The sequence below is a fragment of the Callorhinus ursinus genome, unplaced genomic scaffold (genome assembly GCF_003265705.2).
Source record: "Callorhinus ursinus isolate GAN/ISIS: 27379988/994484 unplaced genomic scaffold, GSC_fseal_2.0 scaffold8, whole genome shotgun sequence".
Classification (NCBI taxonomy): Eukaryota; Metazoa; Chordata; class Mammalia; order Carnivora; family Otariidae; genus Callorhinus; species Callorhinus ursinus.
The window spans coordinates 1,833,648-1,859,843 of record NW_027397070.1 but is presented as its reverse complement, the minus strand read 5'-3'; the positions used below and the strand labels follow the sequence as shown (position 1 = coordinate 1,859,843).

Sequence of the window (26,196 nt, the reverse complement as noted above, 5' to 3'; positions counted from 1 at the left end):
CGGATGAATGGATGGATGAACGAAAACCCTCCCATTTCAAGCTGCAGTGGCCACTGGTCCCCATCTACATGTGGCTTCCCTGAGGTCATTGTTTCTCAAGCATGCAGAATGCAGGGTCTGGCTGAGAAGAGAGAGGGGCCATAGCCATTAACAACAGAAAGGGGCCCTGGGGTAGACTGGCAGAGACAGGATGCCTGAACAGGGCAGGGGCTTGGCAAGCACCTGACAGTGTTGCCTTCACTCACTGACCTTTCCTCTCTGTTTGGAGGCTCAGGTTTCAGCCTGCTGTGAGGGAAGCTGTCCTGTGGTAGCAGGAGACTGAAAATGCCCTCTTTCCCCTCGGTCACATGCTGTGATCACCCAACAGCAGGGATAAGGGTCAGATGTGAGGGCCTGCAGCCATTGTTCTAAGGAGATTAGTGTCACAGGCAAAATGTCTCCCCACCCCATTCTCGGGATTTCTCTTTTTATTTCTGAAAGAGCTCTGTAAAGGTAAAAGGTTAAATATTAGTCAAGGTCTGGGTTCTTGTGAAATTGTGAAGATAAGGTCAGGTGGGACAGAAGACACCCACAGCAAGTTTATTTGACAAATTATCCCTTCCTTCAAATATCTCCCATCCCCCAGGAATATTCTGGAGCTGACTGAAGGAATCTTTCTGACTGCCTTGACAAGGTCCCTCTCCTAAGGAGATAGATGATTTTGTGTTTTCTATTCCAGCCCACCAGGAGGTGGCCACATTCCCCCCACCTGCTGGGGGAAGAATGTCTGTGAGTTGTCCTGCTCATCCCTTATTTCCCTCCAAGTACTTTCCTGTCACCTTCCCACCGTGCCCTCTCCTCCCCTTGATAGAGGATAATTTTCTTCTCTGGGATCGCAATCTGGTTCCTTGTTCAGTAATCCTTACCTATCCCTGAGCCTCATTGGTTTTGTGTCCTAATCTTCTTTTCATAAATCAATCTCCTTTATCCTTAAGTCATTGCTTGTGTCTGCCTGAAGTCCTGGGACCTGAGGGCCCACCCTTGTACCTAGCAATCCTCAGGGCCCTGAGGAGAAACAGATCACAGGCCCTGTTGCTTAGAGTGATTTGGGTTGGATTGTCACCAGGCATGTGATCCTGAAATCCTTTTTGAATTGAGTCAGATAAACCAAATGTGTGTTTATCAGAATGTCTCAGTCCATCTGGAACATTCGAGTATTTACAAGATGTTCTCCCTTTTCAGGGACTTAAAATCCTTCCTCTGACAACATGTTTTGGTTCTCCTTATATGACACCATCTTGGATAACAGCTTCTCCATGAGGAGGCAAGAGTTTGAAGTCAAGTGTCCTGTCGCTCTTTTGGCTCTGTACAACCAACTGGGGATCGTGTCTCCTTTTGATGAGATTCCTGGGGAGCAGGGGAGATTGTGTGCATTGTAGAATGTGTAGACTGAGATGAGATTGCAGGGCTAATGAATTGGGGCATTTTCTGTATCCAAGTATTAAATATTTGTTGAATACCTGCTATTTGCAGGCATTAATGATGCCCTGGGATTAAAAGCATGAAAAGTCATAGTCCCTGCCCTCCTAGTCTACATGGAGACAGAGAAAAAGAAACAAATCATTAAAATACAGAGAAGTAGTTGCCAAAATTAAATATAAACAAAGCGGTCTGAGAAAAGAGAAGGGACAAACTTTGTTCCTTGTCTATAAAATGTGGCTGGTGTATCTTACCTTGCAACCACATTGTCAGGAATACGTAAAATAATAAAATAATAAAGACTCACAGAACAGGTGACATTTGAGCTGGATCTTGAAAGATGAGAAGGAGTTTGCCAGGTAGAGACGGTGTGAGGAGAAAGGTTACCAATAGATAATAGTATCAGGTCTTTGCCCTGTCGAAATGGTCTCAGAATCAAGTAAGGTCAGAAAATACTTGAAAAGTAAAAACACAGTTTAAAGATCAGGTATTGATATAATTTGATCAACTGTTCAAATCAGAGGCCTGGCCAGAGCTTGAGAAGAAAGTCTGGTGCTTCTACATGTGTGACTTGTACCTTTGGAGGACCTCGGCCGGGGGGGGTGGGGTGCGTCCTGGTCACTGTTCCAGAGGAAGGGGAAGCAAGAGGATTTTAACTTCTTCCCTTTGTTCTCAAGGACTTCCTAAGCACCAGGAAGGTGAGAGTCCCATTCCTGCAGCACAGGCTCTCTGGGTTTCTCTGGGAGTGTGGCTGTAAAATGGAGTCCCTCCCTCCTAGGATGCAGCCTTTGAGCTCTCCTCCAGCCCTTGGAGGTTCCATGTTATTGGGATCTCTGTGGGAGCCCCTATGCCACCAAAGAAGACAGAGGGATAGTGGCCAATAAGCACATGAAAACACGCTCAACATCATCTGTCATGAGGGAAAGGCAAATTGAAACCACAGTGAGATACCACTACACACCTATTAGAATAGCCAAGCTTTTGGAGCTGACAATACCAAATGCTGAAAGGATTCATAGCAACCGGAACTCACCTACATTGCTGGTGGAAATGCTAACGATATAGCCACTTTGTGGTTTTTTTGTTGTTGTTGTTATTTTTAAGATTATTTATTTGAGAGAGAGAGAGAGTGAGAGAGCTGGAGGGAAGGGAGAGGGACAAGCAGGCTCCCCACTGAGCAGGGAGCCCAATGTGGGACTTGATCCCAGGACCCTGGGATCATGACCTGAGCTGAACTCAGACACTTAACTGAGCCACCCAGGCGTCCCTAGAGATTACTTTTAAAAATAACAAAATCTTAAAAAAAAAAATAAAGTTATACATTTACCTTATGACTCAGAATCTCACTCCTGGGTATCTACTCAAGAGAAAGGAAAATCCTTCTCAAAGACATCTACAGTCCACTTGAGTTCTATGTGAGTGTTTATAGCAGCTTTACTCATAATAGCCCCAAAATGGGAGCAACCCAGATGTCCATCAGCCAGTGAGTAGAAAACCAATACATAAAATGGAGTACTATGTGACAATAAAAGGACCAGACTTGATATACACAGCAACATGAATGGTTCTCAAAAGCATCATGTAAAGTGAAAGAAACCAGACACAAAAGGCTACATACTGTATGATTCTGTTCATGTGACATTTTGGAAAAGGCAAAATATAGGGACAGAAACCAAATTAGCGGTTGCCAGAGGTAAGGGAAAGGGACTGACTTCAAAGGAAATCAACGTGCAAGAAAGAGAACTTTTAGTAGGAGTGTTGGAAATGTTCCATATAAAGACTGTGGAAGTGATTAAATAACTGAATACGTTTGTCAGATCTCATCAAACTGTACACTTAGAAAAATGAATTTTACTCTATGTAAATTATACCACAGGGGGAAAAAAAGATTCCCCCTAACCCTCTGTGGCCCCAAAATCAGGCTGAGGAAGATGACATTCAGGATCCACCAGTTGCTCAGGGCTCCCCCTGAACATACAATGGCCTGGAAACAAAGCCCACACGTGCACCCCGGTTATATGCTGCTTTTCCTCAAAGCCAGTGCCTTCACTTCCATGCCTACTTCTGGCTTCCAGCCCTGGGCAGGGCATGCTCTGACCAAGCTCTAATTTGTGGCAGGTAATCCCCATTTGTAACCCGTTAATCTAGCCAAAGTTTCTGGAAACTGGGGCTGGGCTTGAGGGAAATTTGGCTCGCCTGTTACAGTCCCATTGTCAGGAGCAAGAAGCATTTCTGCTTCTGTTCAGAGGGCCTCCTACAGCCTCATTATAGCCCTGAGGGTATGTCTGGGTGTCTGTCATTTCAGTGCTCCTCACATGGGTCAACTGTGCCAGTGTGCGGTGGGCCACCCGGGTTCAAGACATTTTCACAGCTGGGAAGCTCCTGGCCCTGGCCCTGATCATCATCATGGGAGTTGTCCAGATCTGCAAAGGTGAGTATCACCCAAACAACAGAGCCCCACCCACTTTCTGCCTCTTTCATGTACACACCCCCTCACACTGTCTTTGGACATGTGCACCCTGAGATTTCCCAATTCTGACCTTGAATGACTTTTCTTCTTCACCTGCTTGACAAAGGGGAAGAGAAACCATTTTCCTGGGATGGTTGGAAGTTGAGCATGCCCCACCTGGTTTGCAGAGTTCAGGTCTCCCATGCTGACCTCCTGGCTCTAGCACAGCTAGGTGAAGCCCCCAGATCTCTGGACTCCTGTTGCCCTCTTACCCCATCCCCAGGGAAGTTCCCTGCATCTTATATGGTATGTTGTCCATATCCTAAAATGGGGAACAGAGGGGATTTTTACACATTTCAAAATTACTCATAATCTCTATGAGAGAGCTCAACATTCCTGGGGCCCCTGCCAACATTCCCCACTGGATTTGGTCCCTTCCAAGTCTGAGTCTGTATTTGGTTTCCATGGGAACCATGGCACCACTAGGCTCTGCCCAGTGTCACTGCCTCCTGGAGAAAGTCAGATGACAAACAGAGAGACCTCCTATCTGCCTATAGAAGCCCTGAAGGCCATGTGGGGTGCCTGGATATTTACTCCAGGAAACATAATTAAGGTTCTGCTGTTAATTTTAACCAGTTGTGTTAAGTTCTTTAGCAGGTAATATTGTGTAGACTTAAAGAAATAACTGTGTATACCTCCTTGGTAGGGGAGATACCATGATCATGAAAGTGGTTTTCTAAGGACGAGGCTTATCCATTGCACTATGGATGTGTTGACCCCTACAATTTCCCCAAATATGAGAAATGGGACTATATAATTTGTGGTAGTGGGGACTGTGTTCATGCTTTCCCCTAAAAAAAGGAAAGAAAGAAACCACTGTGCTATCTTTTCAGAAATAATAAGTCCCTACTATTCTGGCCCTAATGCTTTCTCCTGATCACTCTAATCTCCTTATTTCCTGTCCAAATGCTGGATCACAGATGACTAAGTAAAATATAGGCAGTTACTCTGTTTCATTACAACGTCATCAGCAGCCTTTCTTGAGGGCCCACTTGTGTGCAGGACACTGTGCTAAAGGTTGGAAAGGCAGTGGAAAAGCTCTTTGCTGAAGGACCCTGTCCTCAGGGAATCTATACCATGAAGAGAGAGCCCAGAGACCTTAGAAAGAGACAGGAGGTTATTGACAAAGAAAGCAGAGCAAGCATGAACTACTGTGGCATTATAGGAGCTTATGTTTGAGTGTTTGTTGTTGTTCATGCTTTCTTTGTGAAAATGTATAAACTTAGATATACAGGAAGGTGGTCAAGAGACTGCCAATGGCCCTAATCCTGCATCTCCAAATCCCAGCTCCCCCCACCCCCACGCACCACCCCTGATTTACTCTACCCTGCCCTGACCAGTGGCCTCCCCTGGCCTTTCCTTCCGAGTAAATTTGCCTTTTAAGAGAACATTGAGAGCTGTGCTTTGCACCTGAGCCTGCATTTGGACTCCTGGTTCCTGGGCTCTGGGGAAGTCCTAATCTCTGTCCGTGCTCTTTTTGGTCCCACTTGTCCAATGTGTGGGGTTCACTGGAAACGAGACAAGAGCTGGATCATCACTGCAGGAGGAGCTGAGACAGGACCAGGCAGGCTAGAGGCTGCCAGGCCTCTGGCTCCTTTCTCTGAGCAGCCTCCTGCCCCTTGCGTCCACAGGAGAGTATTTCTGGCTGGAACCAAAGAACGCATTTGAGAATTTCCAAGAACCCGACATCGGCCTTATCGCACTGGCTTTCCTTCAAGGCTCCTTTGCCTACGGAGGCTGGAACTTTCTTAATTACGTGACTGAGGAACTTGTTGATCCCTACAAGTGAGTTGAAATGACCCAGCTCTTCCCAAATCCCTTGAAAGGCCACAGCACCTGCTACTAAGAAGAGAGAGCCAGGTGTCCACTGGGCACTTCTCCATCTCCAGCCCCTGTTCTGACCATGACCTAGTCTATCCTGAAGAAACAGTTATTTCTCAGGAACTTAAACCATTTGCCATCCACCCTGCCAGGAGGAGAAAAATGATCCCGTGACTGTCCCAGAGCAGATTAAAAGCTGAAACAGTGCTGAGATAGCACCACTGCCTTAGAGGATGAAATGTTCCCGACAGGCCTCTAGGCATCTTACTTACCTGTCTTAGGACAGGAGGGTCTTTGTGTCTTGAAGCAGGGGAGAGGGGTGCATCATGGAGATTCCAGTCAGGAAGAGGTCAGCAGGTACGGAGCATATTCCCAGCCTACCCTGTTTCATTTCCTTTAAATTGCCCTGCCCATTTTGAGTCAGAATCCACCCCCCAGGGAGAGGGAGTGTCACAAAAGGCTGCCAGGTCAGTTTGGAGCAAAAAGACAAGGCACTTCCCAAACCCCGTGACAAGGCAGGTGCCAGGCCTTTCCCCTCTGACCTCCTCTCCTTCTACAGGAACCTTCCCAGAGCCATCTTCATCTCCATCCCACTGGTCACATTTGTGTATGTCTTTGCCAATGTCGCTTATGTCACTGCAATGTCCCCCCAGGAGCTGCTGGCTTCAAACGCAGTCGCTGTGGTAAGAAATCAAACTCACAGCCCCTCAAACCAGAAATGTTGACATAGACTTGCCAGATTGGCCCCACTCACTTTTCCCTGATCCATGAATTTGTGGAATTGGAAGTTATCCCAAGTTCTCAGGGCAGAAACCATATCTCCAAGTGCCCAGGAGCAAACTGACGGCCATGTTGTACCTAGAACGGTGACAACGGCAGAACCAACATGTTGCCCACAAAGCTACATTACTTACTGTATGACCCTTTACAGAAAAAGTTTGCCAGCTCTGATCTGGGGCACTTTAAACTCTAAATGTGATGATTGTATAAAGGAGGCAGGCTCCTCCTCAGAAAGATATAGTCTTGCACGAGACAACGCCATTCCTCTCTGCCTTTGTTTCTTCCTCTGGAAATCATGCAGCCTGACTCCTTCCCTCATCAGGGAAAAGTGTGTGCCAGTAAACAGGAGTAGGAATGGTCTGTGCTCTTTGGGGAAAGAGATCATGCAGATCCAAGGCACTGGGGTCTTTGATACCCGGAAAGCCCTGGGAGCCATGCAGCCCTCTTACCTGGCTTCACCTGGGCCCTGACACCACCCTGCCAAACTGTCATCCCATGTCTCCTGTCAGAAGACTGTAAAGAAAGAGGTCCTCCAGTGTCCTGGGGCAGCCTTTTTCCATGACCACTGGCCTAACCCAGCAGGACATCCATTCTAAACGACCCCTCCCCCATAAGGTACTAGAAATCGAGTGTATACTTGGCTCAGAGAATATAGAAAAGGCTAGTCCCTTGACATTCTACATTCCTTCAGTATGGGAAGACTAGTCTGTAGCTTCACCACCTCTTTTTTCTCAGCCTGCATAGTGGCTTGTTCTTATCATTTTTCCCTTCTTATCATATTATTTCTATGAATTTAGAAATTCCACCCTATGAATTAGGAACCATTTCTATTTTACAGATAGGAAAACTGAGGCTCAAAAATTAAGGACCTTGCTCAACGTCTCACAGGTCCAAACTGTTGGGCTAAGATTTGAACCCCAACCTGCCTGACTCATTAGTGTATAATGTAAGTGAGGCCTGGATTCCCCCAGCTGCCTTCTGGTCCTGGCCCTCCACTCTCTGGGTTTGTGATCTTAGGCAAGCTACCTAATTGCTTTGTGCCTTAGTTTCCTCATCCATAAAACAAGGAGAACAAATGTTAGTACATCATTGTCATTGTTGTTGTTGTTATTATTATTACCACCATGCACTGTCTCCTTCAGTTAATAGCCCAAAACACTTACTAAATCCCCACTGTGTAGTGGGAAGGGAAGTGGCAGTGCAGTGCAGGAGGGCCTGGGGAGCACAACCCTCCCCGCGAGGACCATAATAGGAGAGACTCAGCAAGGGTAGAGATGGGAGGGAGCATTCCCAGCAGTGATGTACAAGTGGAGGGTTGTAACCTTGCCTCTTCTGCTCATCCCCTTGTTTTCTCTCCCAGACATTCGGAGAGAAGCTCCTAGGAGTCATGGCCTGGATCATGCCCATTTCCGTTGCCCTGTCCACATTTGGAGGAGTTAATGGGTCTCTCTTCACCTCTTCCCGGTGAGTGTTGTCCCAGTCCTTCCTGGGCCAGGGGCCATTCTGCTGCGCACATTGCTCTGTGTATATATATGGGGGGCTTGTCTCCGTCAGCAGAGGTCTGTGTGGGCACCTGGGTGGTGACCTCGTAGGGGGTGATTGCTCACGAAAGGGCGTTTGTGTGTCAGCTTGGATGCAGAGGGGTGTATGCTGCTCACGTGGTTACCTGCGATATGTGTGGCTTCACATGTAGTGGTGAGAGAAGCCCTGTCCCACCTCATTTCAGTAGGAGCAGAGGGCTGAGGAGGTCCCAGGCTGCCTGACGCAGTCCTAGGTCTGGGCACCGTGATCGGCAGCAGGACAGTGTCTCATCGGCAGCCCCAGAGCTCCTTTGCTACTTGCCTGGAAACAGGCTATGCTGGCTTGAAAGGAACCCCACTCTACAAGGGACCAGGAGGGACACAGGCCTGGGGCCTCTGGGCTGGCCTCTCATGGAAGTTCTGGGACCAGCCTGCAGGTGGGATGGATCCTTCTCCCTGCTCAACAGACAGGTGGCTGTGGGAGGCACTTTCATGGCCACTCAGGAGACTCGGGCTGAGGGTATGAAGTGAGAGAAGTGGGGAAGAACTGAAGGAAAGCATTTGTCCAAATCCAGGCCCCCAACTTCCAAACTTTCAGAGAAGCCGGAAGCTCAAGTGGGTTCAGGAATCCCTACCTCTTGCCTCTACACCCCCAGGAATCTGGCCCCTCCTCGGGGTCTCTTCTCGCTCCCTCCAGAATAGGCTGCTGAGGCCAACAGACCCTGGACTGTTACCATCAGTGTTTTTCAAGGGGTCTTCCCATATTTCTTAGACGGTTCCCCTGCGCCCAGGGCATAGCCATACTTGAAAGATATAGCAAAAGGAGGGAGTCCCTGAGTTTAGCTGCTTCCAAAGCCACCAATCACATCAGGGAGGAGTTCTCATGAAATGTCAAGGGAGTGCCATGTTTTCAGGACCCCGGGCAGGAAAGAGGGAGTGTGGGTGTCCTCTGTGCCCCAGGACCCTATGAGACTGAGACTCACCCACAGCAACCTCGTGTGCATGTTACACAGGAGCAGTGACCACCCGGAGTCCCCAGCCGAGGGCGAGCAGTGGAAGAGCAGTGACCCATGAGGCTCTCTGGGATCTATTGGAAAAGAGTGACTGGCTACAGTAGCTTTAGAGTGGGGTTTGTCCCTCGGGCAGGCCAAGCAGCGGCCTGTATGCATGTGGTATAGCTGTGTGTGCATGCAGGACACGGCGCCCTGGCGTGCGAGGCCGCGGATTCTGAGGCACAGCCCACCCGCCAGGCCTCCTCTGCTCATCTTCCCAGTTCCTTCGTTCCTTCCTCCTCCTTCCCTCGTTCTCTCCTTCTCTCTCTTACTCTTTTGTGTTTGGTGTATGGAGAGGTTGACCCTTCCTGAGAAATAGGAGTGTGTGTGGGCGTGTGTCATGCTTAATGTCATTGTCTCCTCCATTGTCAGCTAGCCGGGCAAGGATTGTCTCTTGTGAACTCTACACTTGCAAATGCTATTGGACCTGGAAGTTACACTTGGTCCTGGCTGCATGTGGAGGAGGGACGTGGATGCGGAGCCCTGGCTATGTGCATGATGAGGCCCGCAGAGCACGGAGGGCTCAGTTGGGTGCATGAGGCTGCACCGTAGAGGGGTCATGCTGTGTGGGTGCATGAAACTAGTGACAGTGGCCTAGGTAGTTGATGATGGCAAGTGACGGTGATGCACATGGGTACTTGGGGCCGACTCCCACACTTCTGCCAAACTGCTGCTGTTAGTTCCACTCTCCCTCACACACAAATTACAAAGTGACAGTTTTGTTTTGTTTTCAGAACACCCAGCGTGCTGATTCTGTGCCTTCCTGTCCCCATTATACCACCCCCTTCCTCCTACCCCTTAGGTGCTTCTTTCTCCTTATAAAATCCTAGAGAAAAGAAAAAGCTGTCTAATTCATACTAATATGTAAATGACTTCCAATGGCTTATAATATTCTTTTCTCTGGGAAAAGAGAAGGGGAAGAAGGAGTCCCTTTTATGTTAAAATTTCTCTTTTTAAAAATAACTTGTAAACATCAATATCCTGGTCATGATATTATACTATAGTTTGGCAGTATGTTACCAGTAGAAATAGAGTGGATACCTAGGATCTCTCTGTATTATTTTTTCCAGCTGCATGTGAGTCTACAATTATCTCCAAAAAAAGGTTTAATTTTTAAAAAGGGTAAAAAAAAAAATTTTCATTCCAATTAAAATTTCTCATCTATTTTAGAAATTAAATTTTTTAATGAAGTCTAAGGAGGAAAATTAAAATTACTCATAATCCCATCACCCAGAGATAATCAGTTGGTATGTTTTTACATGACCATAATTTCTAAATTAATTAGAATTACACTGTATGGAATCATACAGTTTTCTGTCTTGCTCTTACCATTTGACATTGTATTGTGAGCATGGTCTCATGTAACGAATTTTTTTCAAAACATTAAGACTATTAAATATCCCATCTTATAGATATACTATAATTTATGTTATCAATCTCTTACTTTGGGGCATTTAGAATATTTCCAATCTTTTTTATCATCAGAATATCTTTTATATATACCTCTCACTAACTCACTATTCATTTCCTTAGGATGGCTTCTTTGGGAATAGAAAAAGTAGCTTAAGGCTATAAATTTTTAGGTATGATACAATGTGATGCATACAATACAATAAAATAAACAGATTGTTCAGATTAATGAGTTTTGAGAGTTGTAGACAGTGATGGAAGCACTACCCAAAACAAGATATAGAACATTCCCACATATCCCCCAATTTATCCCGTGTCCCTTTCTGGTCCACCACCTATTCTCCATCCCCACAGTGGCAACTACCTCCTGACTAGGATATCAATGTTTTTTTGTTTTGTTTTTTAAAGATTTTATTTATTCATTTGAGACACAGAGATAGAGAGAGAGCACGAGCAGGGGGAGAGGCAGAGGGAGAAGCAGGCTCCCCGCTGAGCCAGGAGCCAGACGTGGGGCTCGATCCCAGGACCCCTGGGATCATGACCCGAGCCGAAGGCAGATGCTTAACCATCTGAGCCACCCAGGCGCCCCGGATATCAATGTTTTTAAGGCTTTCCATGGACAGACAGTTCAGTCCTCATGTATCAGAGAACCTGTATCCCTTGAGGAAGGGAGAGGCCCATTTTTAAAGGGATTAAGGCTTTGTGAGACCCACAAAGTTCAGGCACAATCATCAGTAACTCCAAGCCACCCAGACCATACTTAGGGTCTCTATGCACCCAGAATCTATCCATTATCCACTGACTGCCTCTGGTCTGCCTGCACCTGCACTTGTGAACGTGGGTCCTGTGACAAGTGGGCTGGAGTGTGCATGGGAAGGTGGGTACCTGGTTGGGGTGGGGCGATACTCCTGTGTGAGCAGAAGGTGGGCATGGATGAGGAAGACTGGGCTGGGGAGGGAACTTCCTTGGGTGGTCTGTGGGCCATCCCAGGCTTACCTGCTTTTCTCTCTACCAGGCTGTTCTTTGCTGGAGCCAGGGAAGGCCACCTTCCCAGCGTGTTGGCCATGATCCACGTGAAGCGCTGCACCCCAATCCCAGCCTTGCTCTTCACAGTAAGGGCCCCTCCTTCTGCCAGCCCTACACACACCCTCCCTCTTTGCAATTGCTTTGAGCTGGGAGTTCGCACTTCCCACGCACAGCCCTGTCACCCTCCTGGTCTGCTCCTAGGTTTCACTGGATCTTAGATAATCTGGCAAATGGTATACATGGGCTTTGTAAATATCAAGAGAAATAACAAAGAAAGACTCTGAGTCCTGAAACACCTTCAGGCTCTCACCCTGCCTCATTTCTATTCTCCCATACTTTTGGGTCAGATTGAAGTGACTGTCTCACGACTCTACAGTCTCATACAGAAAGAAACCTCCTTTCTTGGCTCTCCCCTGCACCTGTTGCCCTAAGGGTTGCAGCTTTCAGACCCCACTCCCGGCCAATCTCACACACCCTCAGCACTCTCCATCAGTCTTCTTGCCCCAGGAGACTGCCTGTCTCTCAGGAAATACCGCTGAAACCAATTCAGTGTTACAGGTACACCAGGTAAGACAAACCATAAAGAAAGGAAGACTGGCAACTGAAAATGGAGAAAAGGGAAATTGGGATAGGGAAGAAATGAGGGTGGAATGGCCCAGAGTAGAATCACTTAGAGGGGTGAAAAGAAAGAGCAAAGACTTGTCCCCACTGAGTCTTTTGAGTTATGTTTTTTTTCCTTTCTGGATCCTGAATAAAATATTGAAAATGACTTTGGTCCGTCAGAGAAGGAGTTAGATCAGGATAATAGAGCTCTCAAGAGTCAAGTGCCTTCACTCTACAACATGAGGGGGAGTTTCAGAATGTTCAGATATAGGATGAAGTCCATCATGATTGGTTAGCTGTGAAAGGTGCCTGGAGACCACCTAGTACTCCCAGTGAGACACAGACTTATTTCCGGTTTGAGCCATTGGTGCAGTACTGTGACTGCAAAGCAAGTACGGTCAGAATCTGGCTTATTCATCCATTAAAATCTTCTACATTATTTTCACCGTCAGATCTTTCCCGAGAACTGAACCTTCTTCTTTTTTTATTTAAGATTTTATTTATTCATTTGATAGAGAGAGAACGTAAGCAGGGGGAGTAGCAGAGGGAGAGGGAGAGGCAGGCTCCCTGCTGTGCAGAGAGCCTGATGTGGAGCCCGATGGGGGACTCGATCCCAGGAGCCTGGGATCAGGACCCAAGCCGAAGGCAGATGCTCACCCAACTGAGCCACCCAGGCGTTCTAAGAACTGAACCTTCTGTTGGCCTTAACAAATTAGCAGAGGGGCAGAACATGGTTCCGAGAGAGCCACTGAGCTGATTTTGAAGTTGTAAAGTGGATTCTATCAAGAAAACCTCATGGGGATGTTATGAGAGTTAAATGAGTTAATATTTGTAGAACACTAAGAACAGGACTTTCCACCTAGTAAATGCTTTATAACTGTTTATGATATTTAAAAGGGGGGGAGGTGGGGGGAAGAAGAAAAATAAATTAAGATGACTCAGCGAGGAGAAGAGGATGAGGGCAAGAATAAAGCTTTAATGTGCAGTCAACAATCTTCCCTAAGGGATTAAAAAAAAAAAGGAAACACCTAAATTAGCTTGAGCTACAACCAGGGAAGAAATATAAATGAGACCAGGGCAGATATAGAGCTGGCACAGCCGGTGTGGCCAATCCAGTTGTTTACAGCCAGTATCTATTCTGATTGGTTAGTGCCCATGCCCTACCAGTGGTTAAATATTTTGATTAGCACTCCTGCAATAAGAAAGAACTTCCTGGCAATGAAGCTGTTAGCAATGGCCAGGATGACTAGGGGAGGCTGTAAAGTCTCCATTTTAAGACATTCATTGTAAAATGGCGCCATCGGCCTAGAGGCAGGGGAAGAGTCCCCTGACCTGTAAACAGCTCCTCTGGTCTCCAAATACCTTACTGATCACTGATGAGTTTGTCCCATTTCTCACAGTGCATCTCAACCCTGCTGATGCTGGTCACCAGCGACATGTACACACTCATCAACTACGTGGGCTTCATCAACTACCTCTTCTATGGAGTCACAATTGCTGGACAAATAGTTCTTCGCTGGAAGAAGCCTGATATCCCCCGCCCTATCAAGGTGCGAGAACCCCTGAGATCCCTTCCCCCTCCTCTTCTAATCTAGCAGCAGCTCAGATTTTTAAATCACCTTGTTCTCAGCTGCTGACCACATACATGATCTACCATCTCTATGATGGTAGCAGACCCTTTGGAAAGCAAGGGCCATGTATGAATGGGGCAGCTATTTCCATTTTCCACTGGAGACAGGACCAGAACAAATGGCAGTTGTAAGAGTAAGTTATATTAAATGATACTTTCATCAGATCATTCCTTTGTTTCCTATGACTCTTATGAACTCTGGTTCATTTTTCAAGGCTCCCTTACCTCTCCAACATTTCCCTGAACCCACTGGTATGGCCTGTCTCCTCCTCATCCCTCCAGGTAGCTGAGTTCACTTGAGCTATGTCTCCATCCCAAAATGAGTTTCTTTCTCCCATCTGCCTATCCAAATTATAACCATTCCCCACACAGGCCTCAAGTTCCTCCTCTTCCTTGAAGCTTCCCTGTCCACTACAATCCTCCATGAGCCTCCCTTTTTAAACCACTAGAGCTCTATATGTAGTAGGGTACCTAGTGAACCTATTGATTGCTGCAAGAGATAACTGTGTGGTGGGAATGAACAGGATTGCTCAGAACAAAATATGCAAGAGAGCTATGGGTTCTCCTGCAAATTAGAATAGAGTATAGCCCTGAGCTATATGAACAATCCTATTCTGGAAACAGAGGAGACTAGATCCTTCCAGAAGATTCTTCCAGCTGAGGAATTTCAGCTCTCCAAATCTGTTTTCCACCACCACTTTCCTACCACTCTTAGAAAGCTTGCTAGAGGGATGACAAGGTAGAATAACCCATTCCTCCCCCAACCCTTGCATACCCTCTGAGAAGAGATGACAAGGAAGAGAAAGGCAGCTGAATCTGGGAACTCCCACCTGTGGCCAACAAGATGGCCAACAAGCCCATGGAGCTGATGTTTATTTCTGAATAAAATCAAGGTCCCAGACTGCCTTATAGTATGGTAGGTTTCCTGACTTCTCGGATCTTGGCAGACTTACCTTCTCATATTGCCTGAGAAAAACACATTGAGACTGATCCTGGCAAGAAGGATGGACATTTGCCACGTGGTGCGCATATGAGGGCCCTACCGAGAACCGGGAAAGAGTCAAGGAGTCTGACAGAGCCAGGCCATTTCCTTCTTGCCCCTCATTCATTTCTCCACCTCTCCTCCACTCTAGGACCTCAGCAAATATATACCAATATACCAGCAAGCTTAGTCCCACGGGCTTCCCTGGCTGAGGCATGGATGACAAGGCCTTGTTTGCCTCTGCCCAGGAGAAAAGAGATGGGCAATGAGGATCATTCCTCAGAACTCAGAGTTCGCCCCTCCTCTTCCCAGCCCACTACCCAAGTTCACCAACGTTTGTTGACATAACACTTGATCTATGAGGGCTTGGGGTGTGGGAGCCACAGAGCTGAGTGAAGCCTAGCCTTTGCCCTCAAAGTTGCCTCTCTGTGGGTTGAGAATAGGGAAGATGCCCTGATCTGGGGGCCACAGGGGCCACACAGCTAACAGCACCTCTGCTCCACAGATCAACCTGCTGTTCCCCATCATCTACTTGCTGTTCTGGGCCTTCCTGCTGATCTTTAGCCTGTGGTCGGAGCCCGTGGTGTGTGGCATTGGCCTGGCCATCATGCTGACAGGAGTGCCCGTCTATTTCCTTGGTGTTTACTGGCAACACAAGCCCAAGTGTTTCAATAACTTCATTGGTGAGTTGTTAAAAATGCTGGGTGGCTAGAGGATCTACTCGTCTGGGTTAGGTAGTCTCTGGGTCAGGAGGCCTAGGCTGGCCCACAGAGCTCTGGAGAAGAAGACAGGGCAAGAAAGGGTGGGTGCCTTCCTAGAGACCTCTGAGGAGAGGAGAACAGCTGAGGTCTGCACACAGACCCTCGACCTGGAAAAATAGGCAACCTGACAGCCATTCTGCAGGGGTTGCCTTGGGTAGAGGCCAAGGGAGAGCCTGGAACTGGTGGTCACCATGCTTGGGTCACCAGCAGGTGGGGGACTAGGGCTTCGATGGGAATGGGCAGCCAGCAGACAGGCTCCCCAGAGCCCCAGGAAGAGACAAGGTGACTGTCTCCTGGAACGGGAGTCTCCTGAAGGCACTGGGGCTCTGCTGAGGTAACACATGGGGTAGGGGAGCGGAGCAGGGTCACAGCTGGCTTGGCCTTGGTGGGACGCTCATCACTGACCTGTTCTGTGTGACCTCCCATAGAGTCACTAACCCTGGTGAGCCAGAAGATGTGTGTGGTTGTGTACCCCAAGATGGAAGCAGGCTTGGGGAAAGAGGAGATAAATGGGGACACAGAGGAGCAGCGGCGGCCCATCTACCAACCCACTGCCTCCAAGGACAAGGACTCGGAACAGCCCCAGCCCTGAGGACCACCATCCCCTCTCAGCTGGCTCCTTCTTCCTACACCCTCTTTTTGCCCTCCTTCCCTGCCTGGGTCCCCCCAACACACACACACACGCGCGCACACACACGCACACGCACACACACACACACACCTCTGCTTCTGTCAAGCAGGGGCAGGACCTGGGTGTGGGTGGTAAGAAACTATAAACAAAGACACTGACATTTGTACCCAAAGAACCAGCCTTTCACCACCAGGGCCGGTGTTCTCACCAGGGCTGCTCCAAGCAGTGGGAGGAGAGTGGAGCTGCCGGGGGTACTCTACAGGGCCCTCCCCCCTCACTTGCCTCCTCAGGAGCCCAGTTCAGTACTGCCTTCCCTCCCCATTCCTGAGCCCAAGGGAGGCCTCTGCTCAGAGAAGCGGAAGCAACAGTGAGTCAGTTGGGGAGAGACAGACTCAAGCAAATCTGTCATCTTTAAAGTCAGCTCGAGAGACCCGTATCACCCTCCCTTCACTAGGGACCCAAGAAATCAGAGAGATGCTTCCCTCTGCCCTCTCCTCTCCCCCCTCCCCATGGTACCTCCCCCCACCTCAGCTTGGGCTCCCTGTCCAGAGCAAGGTTCCTGGCAGGACACCACCTCCCTACTGAGCTAAGGACCAATGAGAAGGAGAACTGCCCCCTCCCCCTAACCCAAGCCAGGCCTGTGGAACAGATTGGGAAAGGCTCAAATTGCAGAAATCCAGCCCTGCCCCGGTATCCTGCATCCTGACCCCCACTCAGTGCCAAAGCTTTCCTGAAGCCCAGAAAGTCGTCTTATTTTCAATGTAGTGGACATTTCTCTCCTTGTGGCAAAGCTGCTTAGCTCCTCCTCCTTCCCCACTCGAACAAGAAGGAGCAGTCACTCCATGATCCCTGCAGCTATGCCCCTAACGTACCCCCATGGAGCCAGCACGGCTGGCACCTCCATCATGCCCTTTTCCTCTTCTCTGGCTTGGCTCCGGGACCAACCGGTGTGAAGGCTCCCCAAGCCCTTCAGGCCCGAAACCCAAGCCAAATCAGCCTTAAGTCACCTCCCATCCAAGAACTGGACCTAAAAATACTCCCTGATTTCTAATCCTCAGGACAGACCTGGTATGAAAAGCCTTCCTGGAATGGAGGGTGCTTTCCCACCCACCCCCCAGAAGTGTCCATCCTGTAACCTCGGAGACTGTTTGGGGCAAGACTGTTTTCTGAAGGCCAGTTCCTTCCGACTCCCCCAGCTCAGACACCCCCCTTTCTGGTCCCACCACCGCCCTGTCTTTGGACAGCCTCCAGGACAGGATGAAAAAGCAGTGGCAGAAGGTACCCATTTTGGGGAGCCATTCTCTGTGGCATGTGGACTTCTGGCCATCCTGTGGGCAGAGGCTTCCTTTCCCTTCGCTCCAAGGGAAGGCCACCGTGTTTACGCTGGGCCTTGCAGCCTCCCTGCCACACTTTCTGTGCTAAAGACTAGGATCCTTTCATCCCAAAGCACGAGTGCCCCCTTTCCTACCTCCCTCTACCATCTGTTTAGACTAGAACCTGTTGGGTGTCCTCCTGGCTTGCTTGGCTCTCCCAGCTTCCCAGCTGGCCTGCCTGACCCCAACCCCACCCCTCACCCCTATTGGTGAGTTGTCAGGTTTGGTTTGAGTTCTGGTCCCTTCAGAGTAGACCCCAGGTGGGCTGGGGCTGGCCCCTGGAGGGTCAGGGGACCCTCCTCCTCTTCCCTCTTCTCATGCCTCCAACCTCCATCCCTCCTTCAATTGTTGGGGTTTATTTGTTTGTTCATTTGTTTCGTAAAGTGAATGCCTTACTTATTGGATAAATATTTTTGAAGCTGGCATTTCTATTTCTTTTGGATTTTTTAATGTAAGGCTGTTTGGGGTGGGGAGGGCATTAGTTATACCTGGGTAATAATCTTCTGTCTTTGAGTTGGTTTAGGGTTAGAGTTTATTTTGTGGAGGGTTTTTTTTTTTTCTTTTGATGTAATAAAATTTTAAATGGAAATGAAGGTGGTGGTGGTAATAACTCAATGATCTTCTGAGACAGAGTCCCCAGGCATTTCCTGTCTTCTTCAGGAGGTCTTCGGTTGCCAGGTTCCTTCCAGGATGGCATTCCCAAAGGCCCGTGCTCTGTCCCAGGGACCCAGTGCCAGCACACTCAAACAACTATCTCGCGTTGTCGGTGGGTGGGGGAGGGGAAGGGTTGGTTTTTAACTACCTCTCATTTTGAACCAAAAACTTTCTCATTTCTTCAGTGAAGTCGCCAAGTGTTCACTGAGTTCCTGCTCTGTGCCCTGCACTGAGAGCCTGCAGACTAGCTAGGAAGAACTTCATCACTGCCCAGGTGGGAAGGCAGATGACAGACAGGACTTAGCTGAGAGGAGGGAGGCAAAGGCAGAGTGGTTCTCCAAGGTCTGATCAGCCAAGGCTTCTGGCGCTGGGACAGCTGGTACCAAATGGGAAAGGAAACGATGGGCTGAGCCTGTGGAGAGATGCCAGGGGGACTTAGGAAAGCAGCCAGCCAGATCCAAGGGGTTTGACAAGAGGAACTCGGACATGAGGCAGGGTCCCCTCAGCTGCATGGAGCTGAATGAGAAGAGGACCTTGTCTAGTCAGAGGACTAGGAAGGCTGTGGAGTGAGGACAAAGGAGGAAGCAGGTACTGTAGGGACATGTTCGCTGGTGATTTGGGTTAATTGCTGGAGGAAGTTGACAGGATTAGACCCAGTCCTTGCTTGGAGTGCCTCCTCTGTGGGCAGCCCTCCCGGCTGCCTGTCCTGGGGCGGCATTACTCCAGAGCCAGCACGGGATTACTCCAGAGCCAGCACGTCTGACAGACATGGGCGGGAGCCGGGGGGGAGGGGGGTATTAAGACATCATCCCCCACCATCTGGGACACGTGAGGACACAGGCAGGCAAGATGCCTCCACTCCCGGTCCCGGCCTGGCCCCAACACCCCTCATCTGTTGCTGGCACTTTTCTTGACTGAGGCTGGAGGCGTGCCAGTCATGGGGGCACAGATACTTGGCTCTAAGTTCTAGGTCAGCAGCCACTAAAGAGCTGTGTGTCCTTGGGCAACTCACTTAACCTATTTAGCACTTTTTGAGAAATGAAAAAAAAGAGAGAGGGTTGCACCTAATCTCAAAGGATTCCTCAATCTCTCAGCCCAAGGTTGTCCCCAGAGAGTGAGGGCAAAACTGGGCAGAGGCCAGTTTTATGCAAGAGGCTGCTCTCCAGGTCTCAAATCTACCCTTCTGAACCCCTTCTTCCCCAACATACACACTTTTCCTTTCCATGGGCTACCAGCGTATTCTCCATGTTGCCCCATTCCAGCAAGTCCAGCCCTCCCCAAACCCCCTCGCTCTGTGGAGACACTTGTTCCTATCCATCACCAGCAGTCCCCCTCCACCCGTAAGTGACACGTGCGGATCTCTTTAACCTGGGTAATGGGCAAATGTGGGTCTCCTCCAGAACAACAAGCATTTATGTTTAACCCGGGCCTTTACCCTGTCTTAACCCTGTCAGTCACTTTAATGGTAGGAATTCAGATCCTCTGACCTTAGGGAATTTGGGGGGGTCACCGAAATCATACCTGCATAAGCATTCATTTGTTAGTCACACAACACACCTTATAACCATTGTGTCCAAGGAGTTTGCTATGTGTTGTAAGAATAGCAAACTTATTCCTGAATTTGCCGAGTCAGCACAGATTTCAAATACTTTGTTCCATTGTTTCCATAAAAATACTCTCGTACTCGACAATCCACCTTTCCTTAATTTTAATTCAGGCAATAATATGGTCACCACAGCTGAAGAGGTCCAAAAAATGGATCTGACCCTACCCTCAAGAAGGAAATAGTCTCAGGGAAAGAAGGCAAGAATGCTCCTGGCACCTTCGCGCTGCTGACTGCCCACAGCCTGGAGCCGTGGCAGGCCGGAGCTGAATGTGCCAGAACCCCAGAGCCTGAACAGTGCCTGCTACTTCTGTGCCCAAAAATGCCTGTCAAACTGAGGCATCAGAGGAGGCTGCAGAGAGCGTGTTTGCTTAGGACGCCCAGATAAACCACGGGAGGTGGTCGGAGGAAGGGCAGAAGACTGAACATTGACTGAGACCAGTTGCTCTCTATACATTCTCTTATTCAAAGTTTCATTAAACAATCTGACAAAGTAGACGTAACTACTGCCATTTTACAAGTAAGGTTAAATAACTTGCCCGAGGGCACCAAACTGGGACGTGACAGGGGCAGGCTTTAAGCCCAGGTCTCTCTGACACTTCACCGCTGCCATGCTTGGCTGACTCCCTGTTGGAAGGACTTGGTGAAGGAGGTGACCTTTGAACTGAGGCCTGTTACAAAGTCACTAAGATAATAATATACCAGCATTGCATTGTTTCAGTTAATGCAAACAGGTAGCAGCTGAAGCAGCAAGGAGGAAAAAAGAGCCTGCCGATGGGGGCGGGGAGGGCTTCTTTCCACTCCTGAGCAACTCCACAGAACCCAAGAATTCCCCAGCTCTTGTCTGGCACTGCCCTCCCCACTCCTGCTCCTGTCCAGTCCCCACCCCTCCCCTGCCCAGACATCCAGAATGCCGCCTGCCCCCTCCAAACCCCTGGGTTACTGGGAAACGTGATGTCAGTACTCCAGCAACGTCAGCCACCAGCTTGGGAGGTGAGGGATCCGACCGAGATTACTTATCTCCCCGTGGCCCCAGCCTTTCTCATTTCCTGCCGGCTCTATTTGCACACTTACCTGCTTCCTCCAGCGCCCCGTTCACTCGCTACTGGCGCAGTCTCCCCCCCCCCCCGGCTGACTGAGGGCAAACAGGGCTCTCTGAGTCACACAGCTCCCCCTTTCTCTATCCCTTCTTGCCTGGGGGTTTCAAGAACTAACCCACTGCCCTTGCCCTCGAGATCACTGCTGCATCCTTGTCTGACCTTGGGCGGTTCGGCCTTTCAGCCTTGTTTCCCTCCTTTATAAGGCGGAGATCAAATGCCCTCGGTCTTGCTTCCCTTCCTACTTAACGCGCAGGGAAATGGTCAGCATGGCAATGTGAATGTTTCAGTGACCAAAAAGAGCATAACCCCAGAAAATGCCAGGCCTTAACCATCATCACTACTTCAAAGTCGGAGAGGGACAGAATTTCTCCTCATTGAGACAGGGCCCTGGCCCCAGTCCTCTCGGCCTGCCCACTCTCCCAGTAACCGCACTACAAGCCCCCACCCCGCCATGATTCTCCTTCCTCCTTCGGGAGGCCCAGCAGGGTTCTGCCCTTGCCAGGGTTGTGGAAGGCTGCCCCCTGCCGACCACCGGATGCCTGACCACGGCGGTCCCTCTTGTCCCGAATTCTGGACCAATATTGCCGCCTGGTGGTCAACAGAGGCCTACCAAACTGAAGTAATTCAGCTCTCCTACCTGTTCAACACAAGGTCTTTTGAAAGGGAGAGGAGATGGAAACCTCCCCGTCTGGTCCCTGAGATCTGTCTCCAGGATGCACACAGATCTCCCCATGCCAGGGCAGGGCTCTCAGAGAAAGTACCTCAAACTGTGCCCAGAAAGCTCCTGGGGTTGTTGGGGTGGTGGGAAGCGAGGGAGGAAGGAAGATGCTAACTGGACGGGTAACTAGCCTGACGTGGAGGCAGCCCTGTCTGCACCTGCATACTTTATTTTAGCGTTCAATGCCACCCATAACCCCTCTGCATCTGTCCCCACTATGGCCCGGTCCTTGGTGTACCCTACTTATTAAACCTTCCAGCCCCCATGGGGTGTTCACAGCATCTACCAGTGATCAAAGAGCCAGTGACACATTTCTGTGTCCTCTCCTTTTCCGGACCTATAGTCCCTTTTATAGGTGAAATTCGAGGCAAAAACAGAGCCACAGCCCCGCCTCTAACAGGAGAGAGTGGGGAGTTCCCAGAGGAAAAAGAAAAGGGAAGGGAGAGGGGACCCAGCATGAGACCCGAAGGGAGAGGGGACCCAGCATGAGACACGGGCTTCTCCTGGAGACCCTGAAACAGTCCCAGGAAGAGGTGATGACAAAAGAGAAGGCTTCTCAAGCCTCACAAGAGGAAGTGGACCCGAGAGACACGCATCGAGGTCAGAAAACGGCCATGCAGAAGGAAAGACAGCAAACCGAGCTGCAGGGAGTGCCTGAGCCCTGCGGCCCTGAGGCACAGGAAACAGAGCAGAGCCCCAGGACCAGAGCAGGGGGCAGAGTGCCAACCTAAGGCTCTGGCAGTGCAGGGCAGCTGGAAGAGAGAGCCCTGGGGCCACCAGGGGAGTGCGGCTGTCGGCCCGGGGGGCAGCGGCCTGCCTGGGCCTGGGGCACAGGGGCCCAAGTCCTGAGCAGGTGCCTCAGCCAAGCCTTGGCAGTTAGCGACAGTGCCAGGCTGCTAGGGCCACCCCGAGCTAGAAGCCCCCACAAGAATGTTCCGGCTATTGCACAAAAACCTAGCAAATGAGCGTGCTCTGCACCACAGGACCCTGTGTAGGGCTTGGTCCCAGAACCTATCACTATAACCCCCTCAAACAACGCCCCCTGGCCCGCACCCAGAAGAATGCCCTGGGGGTGGGGCTACAGAAGGCACCGACTGCCCCTGGGGGTAGGTGGAGCCCAGCCTTGCGGGGGACAGAGAGGGAGGCGTGTCAAGGGAGGAGCTCAGATCAGGCTGGGGGTCAGCACTGGAAGAGGGTTTTCTCTGTTCATTCCGACTTGGCACCTCATTCTGCACAGAACTTTTTGGAAGTCGGAGGGAGGAGGACACTCAGAGTGAGGTGTTGCCCTCAGCGAGGACTCTGGAATCCCCTGGACTCAAGAGGGAGGGGGGCATTCCCAGAAGCATCAGCTCCCAGGCACCTCAGAACCCTGCCTTGGACCCTGACCAAAGAGTGCTCCCAACTGCTAAATAGGCCAGGGGCCCCGTTTCTCTAAGCCCTGCATCCCTCCCTCCGGGGTGAGCCCTGCCCCTCCCTGAGTCACCCCAGGGAGAGAGGGGGGAAAAAAGGGAAGAGAAAAGAGGCATTGACTACAGAGGAAGGAAAAGGAAACAGCAGAGGAGGGAGGAGAGAGGCCACGCAGGAGTGGGTGACAGAGGAGAGCAGAGAGGGCAGATCTAGGGCAGATCTAGGGCAGGGGGAGATAGGGAGAGGGCAGGCAGAGCATCCCAGAGGGTGCCCCAAGAGCAGGGCGGCAGGGGCGGGGAGCCGAGGGGGCGGGCCGGCCATGTCCCACGGGACCTACTACGAGTGTGAGCCCCGGGCTGGCCAGCAGCCACTCGAGTTCTCAGGGGGCCGAGCGGGGCCCGGGGAGCTGGGGGACATGTGTGAGCATGAGGCCTCCATCGACCTCTCCGCCTACATCGAGTCTGGGGAGGAGCAGCTCCTCTCCGACCTCTTCGCTGTGAAGCCAGCACCTGAGGCCCGAGGCCTTAAGGGACCCGGGACCCCCGCCTTCCCCCACTACCTGCCGCCTGACCCTCGGCCCTTCGCCTACCCCTCACACACCTTCGGCCCTGACAGGAAGGCCTTGGGGCCTGGCATCTACAGCAGCCCAGGGAGCTACGACCCCAGGGCTGTGGCCGTGAAGGAGGAGCCCCGGGGGCCAGAGGGCGGCCGAGGGGCCAGCCGCGGCGGCTATAATCCTCTGCAGTACCAAGTAGCACACTGCGGGCAGACGGCCATGCACCTGCCCCCGGCCCTGGCGGCACCCAGCCAGCCCCTGCGCGTCCTCAAGGTAAGAGCAGGTCAAATCTCGTCCCTGCCGCCCAGGGGCTGGAGGGGGGCCCCGCGCCGGTGGGGGGCTCCGCGCTCCCGCTTACGCTAACGAGTCCGTGTTTGGTGTTGCTCTGGGAGACCGACCCACCCCCAAACCCTCTGTGCTCACCACCCTCCACGACCCCTCCTTGCTTCTCTGTCAATTCCCTCTCATCCTGAACCCCACTATGGGGCTGGGATCCACGGTGTCCCACAGCCCGTGTGGCCAGCTGACCGGCCCAGACCTCAGGTCCCAGCAGCTTCTCTGCGGCCCATCGGCCCCTTCCTCTTGTTTCTCTGCCGCCCGCTTCTAGAAGAGGAAACGCCCGCAGGTCGTAGGACTAGAGACTCCAGGGAGATTGAGGGCAAGTGTCCTCAGACGGGTGTGGGAACGTGCAAGGGACTTTGGGTCAGAGCAGGGCACCCTCTGCACGCGGCAGGGCAATGGCCGGCTCTGGATCCCGGATCTCTTTGATGCCCGAGCGTGCTTCGGCCGGGGCCTCCACCCCGCTTCCTGGCCAGCCTTCACCTCTCGTCCCTCTGTGCCTCCCCCTCCAGGCCCCTGTGGCCGCCGCCGCACCCCCCTGCAGCCCCCTCCTCAAGGCGCCATCCCCAGCTGGCCCCTCACACAAAGGCAAGAAGGCGGTGAACAAGGACAGCCTGGAGTACCGGCTGCGGCGGGAGCGGAACAACATCGCCGTGCGCAAGAGCCGGGACAAGGCCAAGAGGCGCATCCTGGAGACGCAGCAGAAGGTGCTCGAGTACATGGCAGAGAACGAGCGCCTCCGCAGTCGTGTGGAGCAGCTGACCCAGGAGCTGGACACCCTTCGAAACCTCTTCCGCCAGATCCCCGAAGCCGCCAACCTCATCAAGGGCGTGGGGGCCTGCAGCTGAGCCCTGCTGGCAGACTGTGGCACCAGCCCCCCACCCCACCCCGGCCCAGCCTGACCCTGGGGATCCCTACCCTGCTGGGGCCCTAGAGCCGCTCACAGGCCAAGCCTGAGACAGAGACCACGGACAAATGGCAGCGGGCGGCGAGGGAGGAGGGCGGACCCCAGCATAATGAATCTGTGGCTGAATAAAATTGCACTATGACTCGGTAATGGGCCTGCACCCTGGGCCTGGGCGTGGGGGCGGGGGGGCGCGGTGCATGTGTGACACGGGGGCTTCATGGGCTGGGAATGCATGTTGCTGGCTCTTGGTTCCATGCCCAGATGGATATCCAAGAATATAGATACACTGCCCACAGCTCTCCCCCAACACACCACACGGCCAGGCTGGGTGTCTGTCTGTCACTCTACTCCTCTCTCCCCCTGCCCCCACCCCAGCCCGTTCTATTCTTCTGGATGATGAAGGCACCCCACCCCCGCAACCCCACTGGACCTGGAGCAGCCTCTGGATACTTCCCTAACAGAGTTCTGTGGCTTGTGGGGAGATCCCAGTGCCACCCAGTCCCTTATGCCTAGGCCTGCTGACCCCAGCACCTTGAAATATACGTCTGGGAGCTCCTGTCAGCTTCCAGATGGCTCTGCCATATTTAGGGTCCCCTAGCTCTGAATCCGGGACTCGACCCCTTCTCTCCAGTTCCACAACTTGAGCCCACCAGGCTGACATCCCCCCGTGGCTCCCACCCACTCCCTCATTGTCCCTCACTCCCTGGGACTCAGGTTCCCCATAGCACTAGAATCTGAGTGCTTGGGGGAGGACTCCGGTGGGAAAGGTCTCGAGACCTGTGTGAACAGGAGAAAGTTGATAATGAGGAAGACAACCCACCAATGCCAGTGAAACCCCTCGTGTGAAGCATTTTCCCTTTCATAGAACTCTAGCCCAAGAGCCTCCATCTGAATTTCCCCCCCGTTTTTTTTTACTAGCTGTGTGACCCAAACCAGTTACCTCTCTGTGTGCCTCAGTTTCCCCATCTGCACCATGGGGGTAGCATTAGGGACAACACCTCATGGTGTTGTTCTGTTCATAGACAAACATGGCCTGGCACATGGTAAGATGAATAGTCATTATTATTCCATTTTGCTAGAACTGAAAGGACCTTAGGGTCTCATCTAAACTTCTCACTTTGCAGGTGAGGAAACTGAGGCCTCGGGGGTGGGGAGGGAGTGCTTAGCCAGAGTCACACAATTGCTTAGAGGCAGAACCAAAAATAGCTCCAAAAAAATCACGGATCTCAAGAGGTGCTGGAGGAGACCTCAAGAGATCGTCTGGTGGGCTTTGGCCTCAGAAGAGCAAGATAGTGTGAGCCACATCTTACAGATAAAGCGGCTGAGGGCCACAGGGGATAAGAGACATTCTCCTGA

General features: G+C 51.1%; 2 protein-coding genes and 1 non-coding gene across 7 annotated transcripts in view; all 3 read left to right on the top strand.

The window, feature by feature from the left end:
• Positions 1-17,981, top strand: part of SLC7A8 (solute carrier family 7 member 8) — a 49,465-nt gene extending 31,484 nt beyond the window's left edge. For 4 of the 5 annotated variants that reach the window (XM_025870319.2, XM_025870320.2, XM_025870321.2 and 1 more), the window contains 8 exons: positions 3,764-3,889; positions 5,599-5,752; positions 6,348-6,471; positions 7,929-8,032; positions 11,566-11,662; positions 13,580-13,729; positions 15,297-15,474; positions 15,981-17,981. In XM_025870319.2, coding sequence (XP_025726104.1) covers positions 3,764-3,889; positions 5,599-5,752; positions 6,348-6,471; positions 7,929-8,032; positions 11,566-11,662; positions 13,580-13,729; positions 15,297-15,474; positions 15,981-16,144 — 1,097 coding nt within the window. In that variant the 3' untranslated portion in view covers positions 16,145-17,981. Of the gene's footprint in view, positions 1-625; positions 769-3,763; positions 3,890-5,598; positions 5,753-6,347; positions 6,472-7,928; positions 8,033-11,565; positions 11,663-13,579; positions 13,730-15,296; positions 15,475-15,980 lie in introns of all 5 variants that reach the window. The other variant, XM_073894947.1, reaches the window with a different exon arrangement.
• LOC112822816 (U1 spliceosomal RNA) lies at positions 4,599-4,761 on the top strand. The gene has a single exon (XR_003207809.2). It is a non-coding gene; the product is annotated as a U1 spliceosomal RNA (small nuclear RNA).
• A 4,850-nt stretch (positions 17,982-22,831) lies between the features above and the next one.
• On the top strand, positions 22,832-24,990 carry CEBPE (CCAAT enhancer binding protein epsilon). Its single transcript, XM_025870323.2, has 2 exons — positions 22,832-23,867; positions 24,446-24,990. The coding sequence occupies exons 1-2, from the start codon at positions 23,358-23,360 to the stop codon at positions 24,779-24,781; spliced, it is 846 nt and encodes a 281-aa protein (XP_025726108.1). The 5' UTR covers positions 22,832-23,357; the 3' UTR covers positions 24,782-24,990.
• The last annotated feature ends 1,206 nt before the right edge of the window (positions 24,991-26,196 follow it).

What these genes read in the sequence shown, in the direction of transcription:
- CEBPE (XM_025870323.2), top strand. Translation starts at nt 23,358, where the DNA reads ATGTCCCACGGGACCTACTACGAGTGTGAGCCCCGGGCTGGCCAGCAG. An exon ending in AGCCCCTGCGCGTCCTCAAG is followed by an intron (nt 23,868 to 24,445) that starts GTAAGAGCAGGT and finishes CTCCCCCTCCAG; the next exon opens with GCCCCTGTGGCCGCCGCCGC.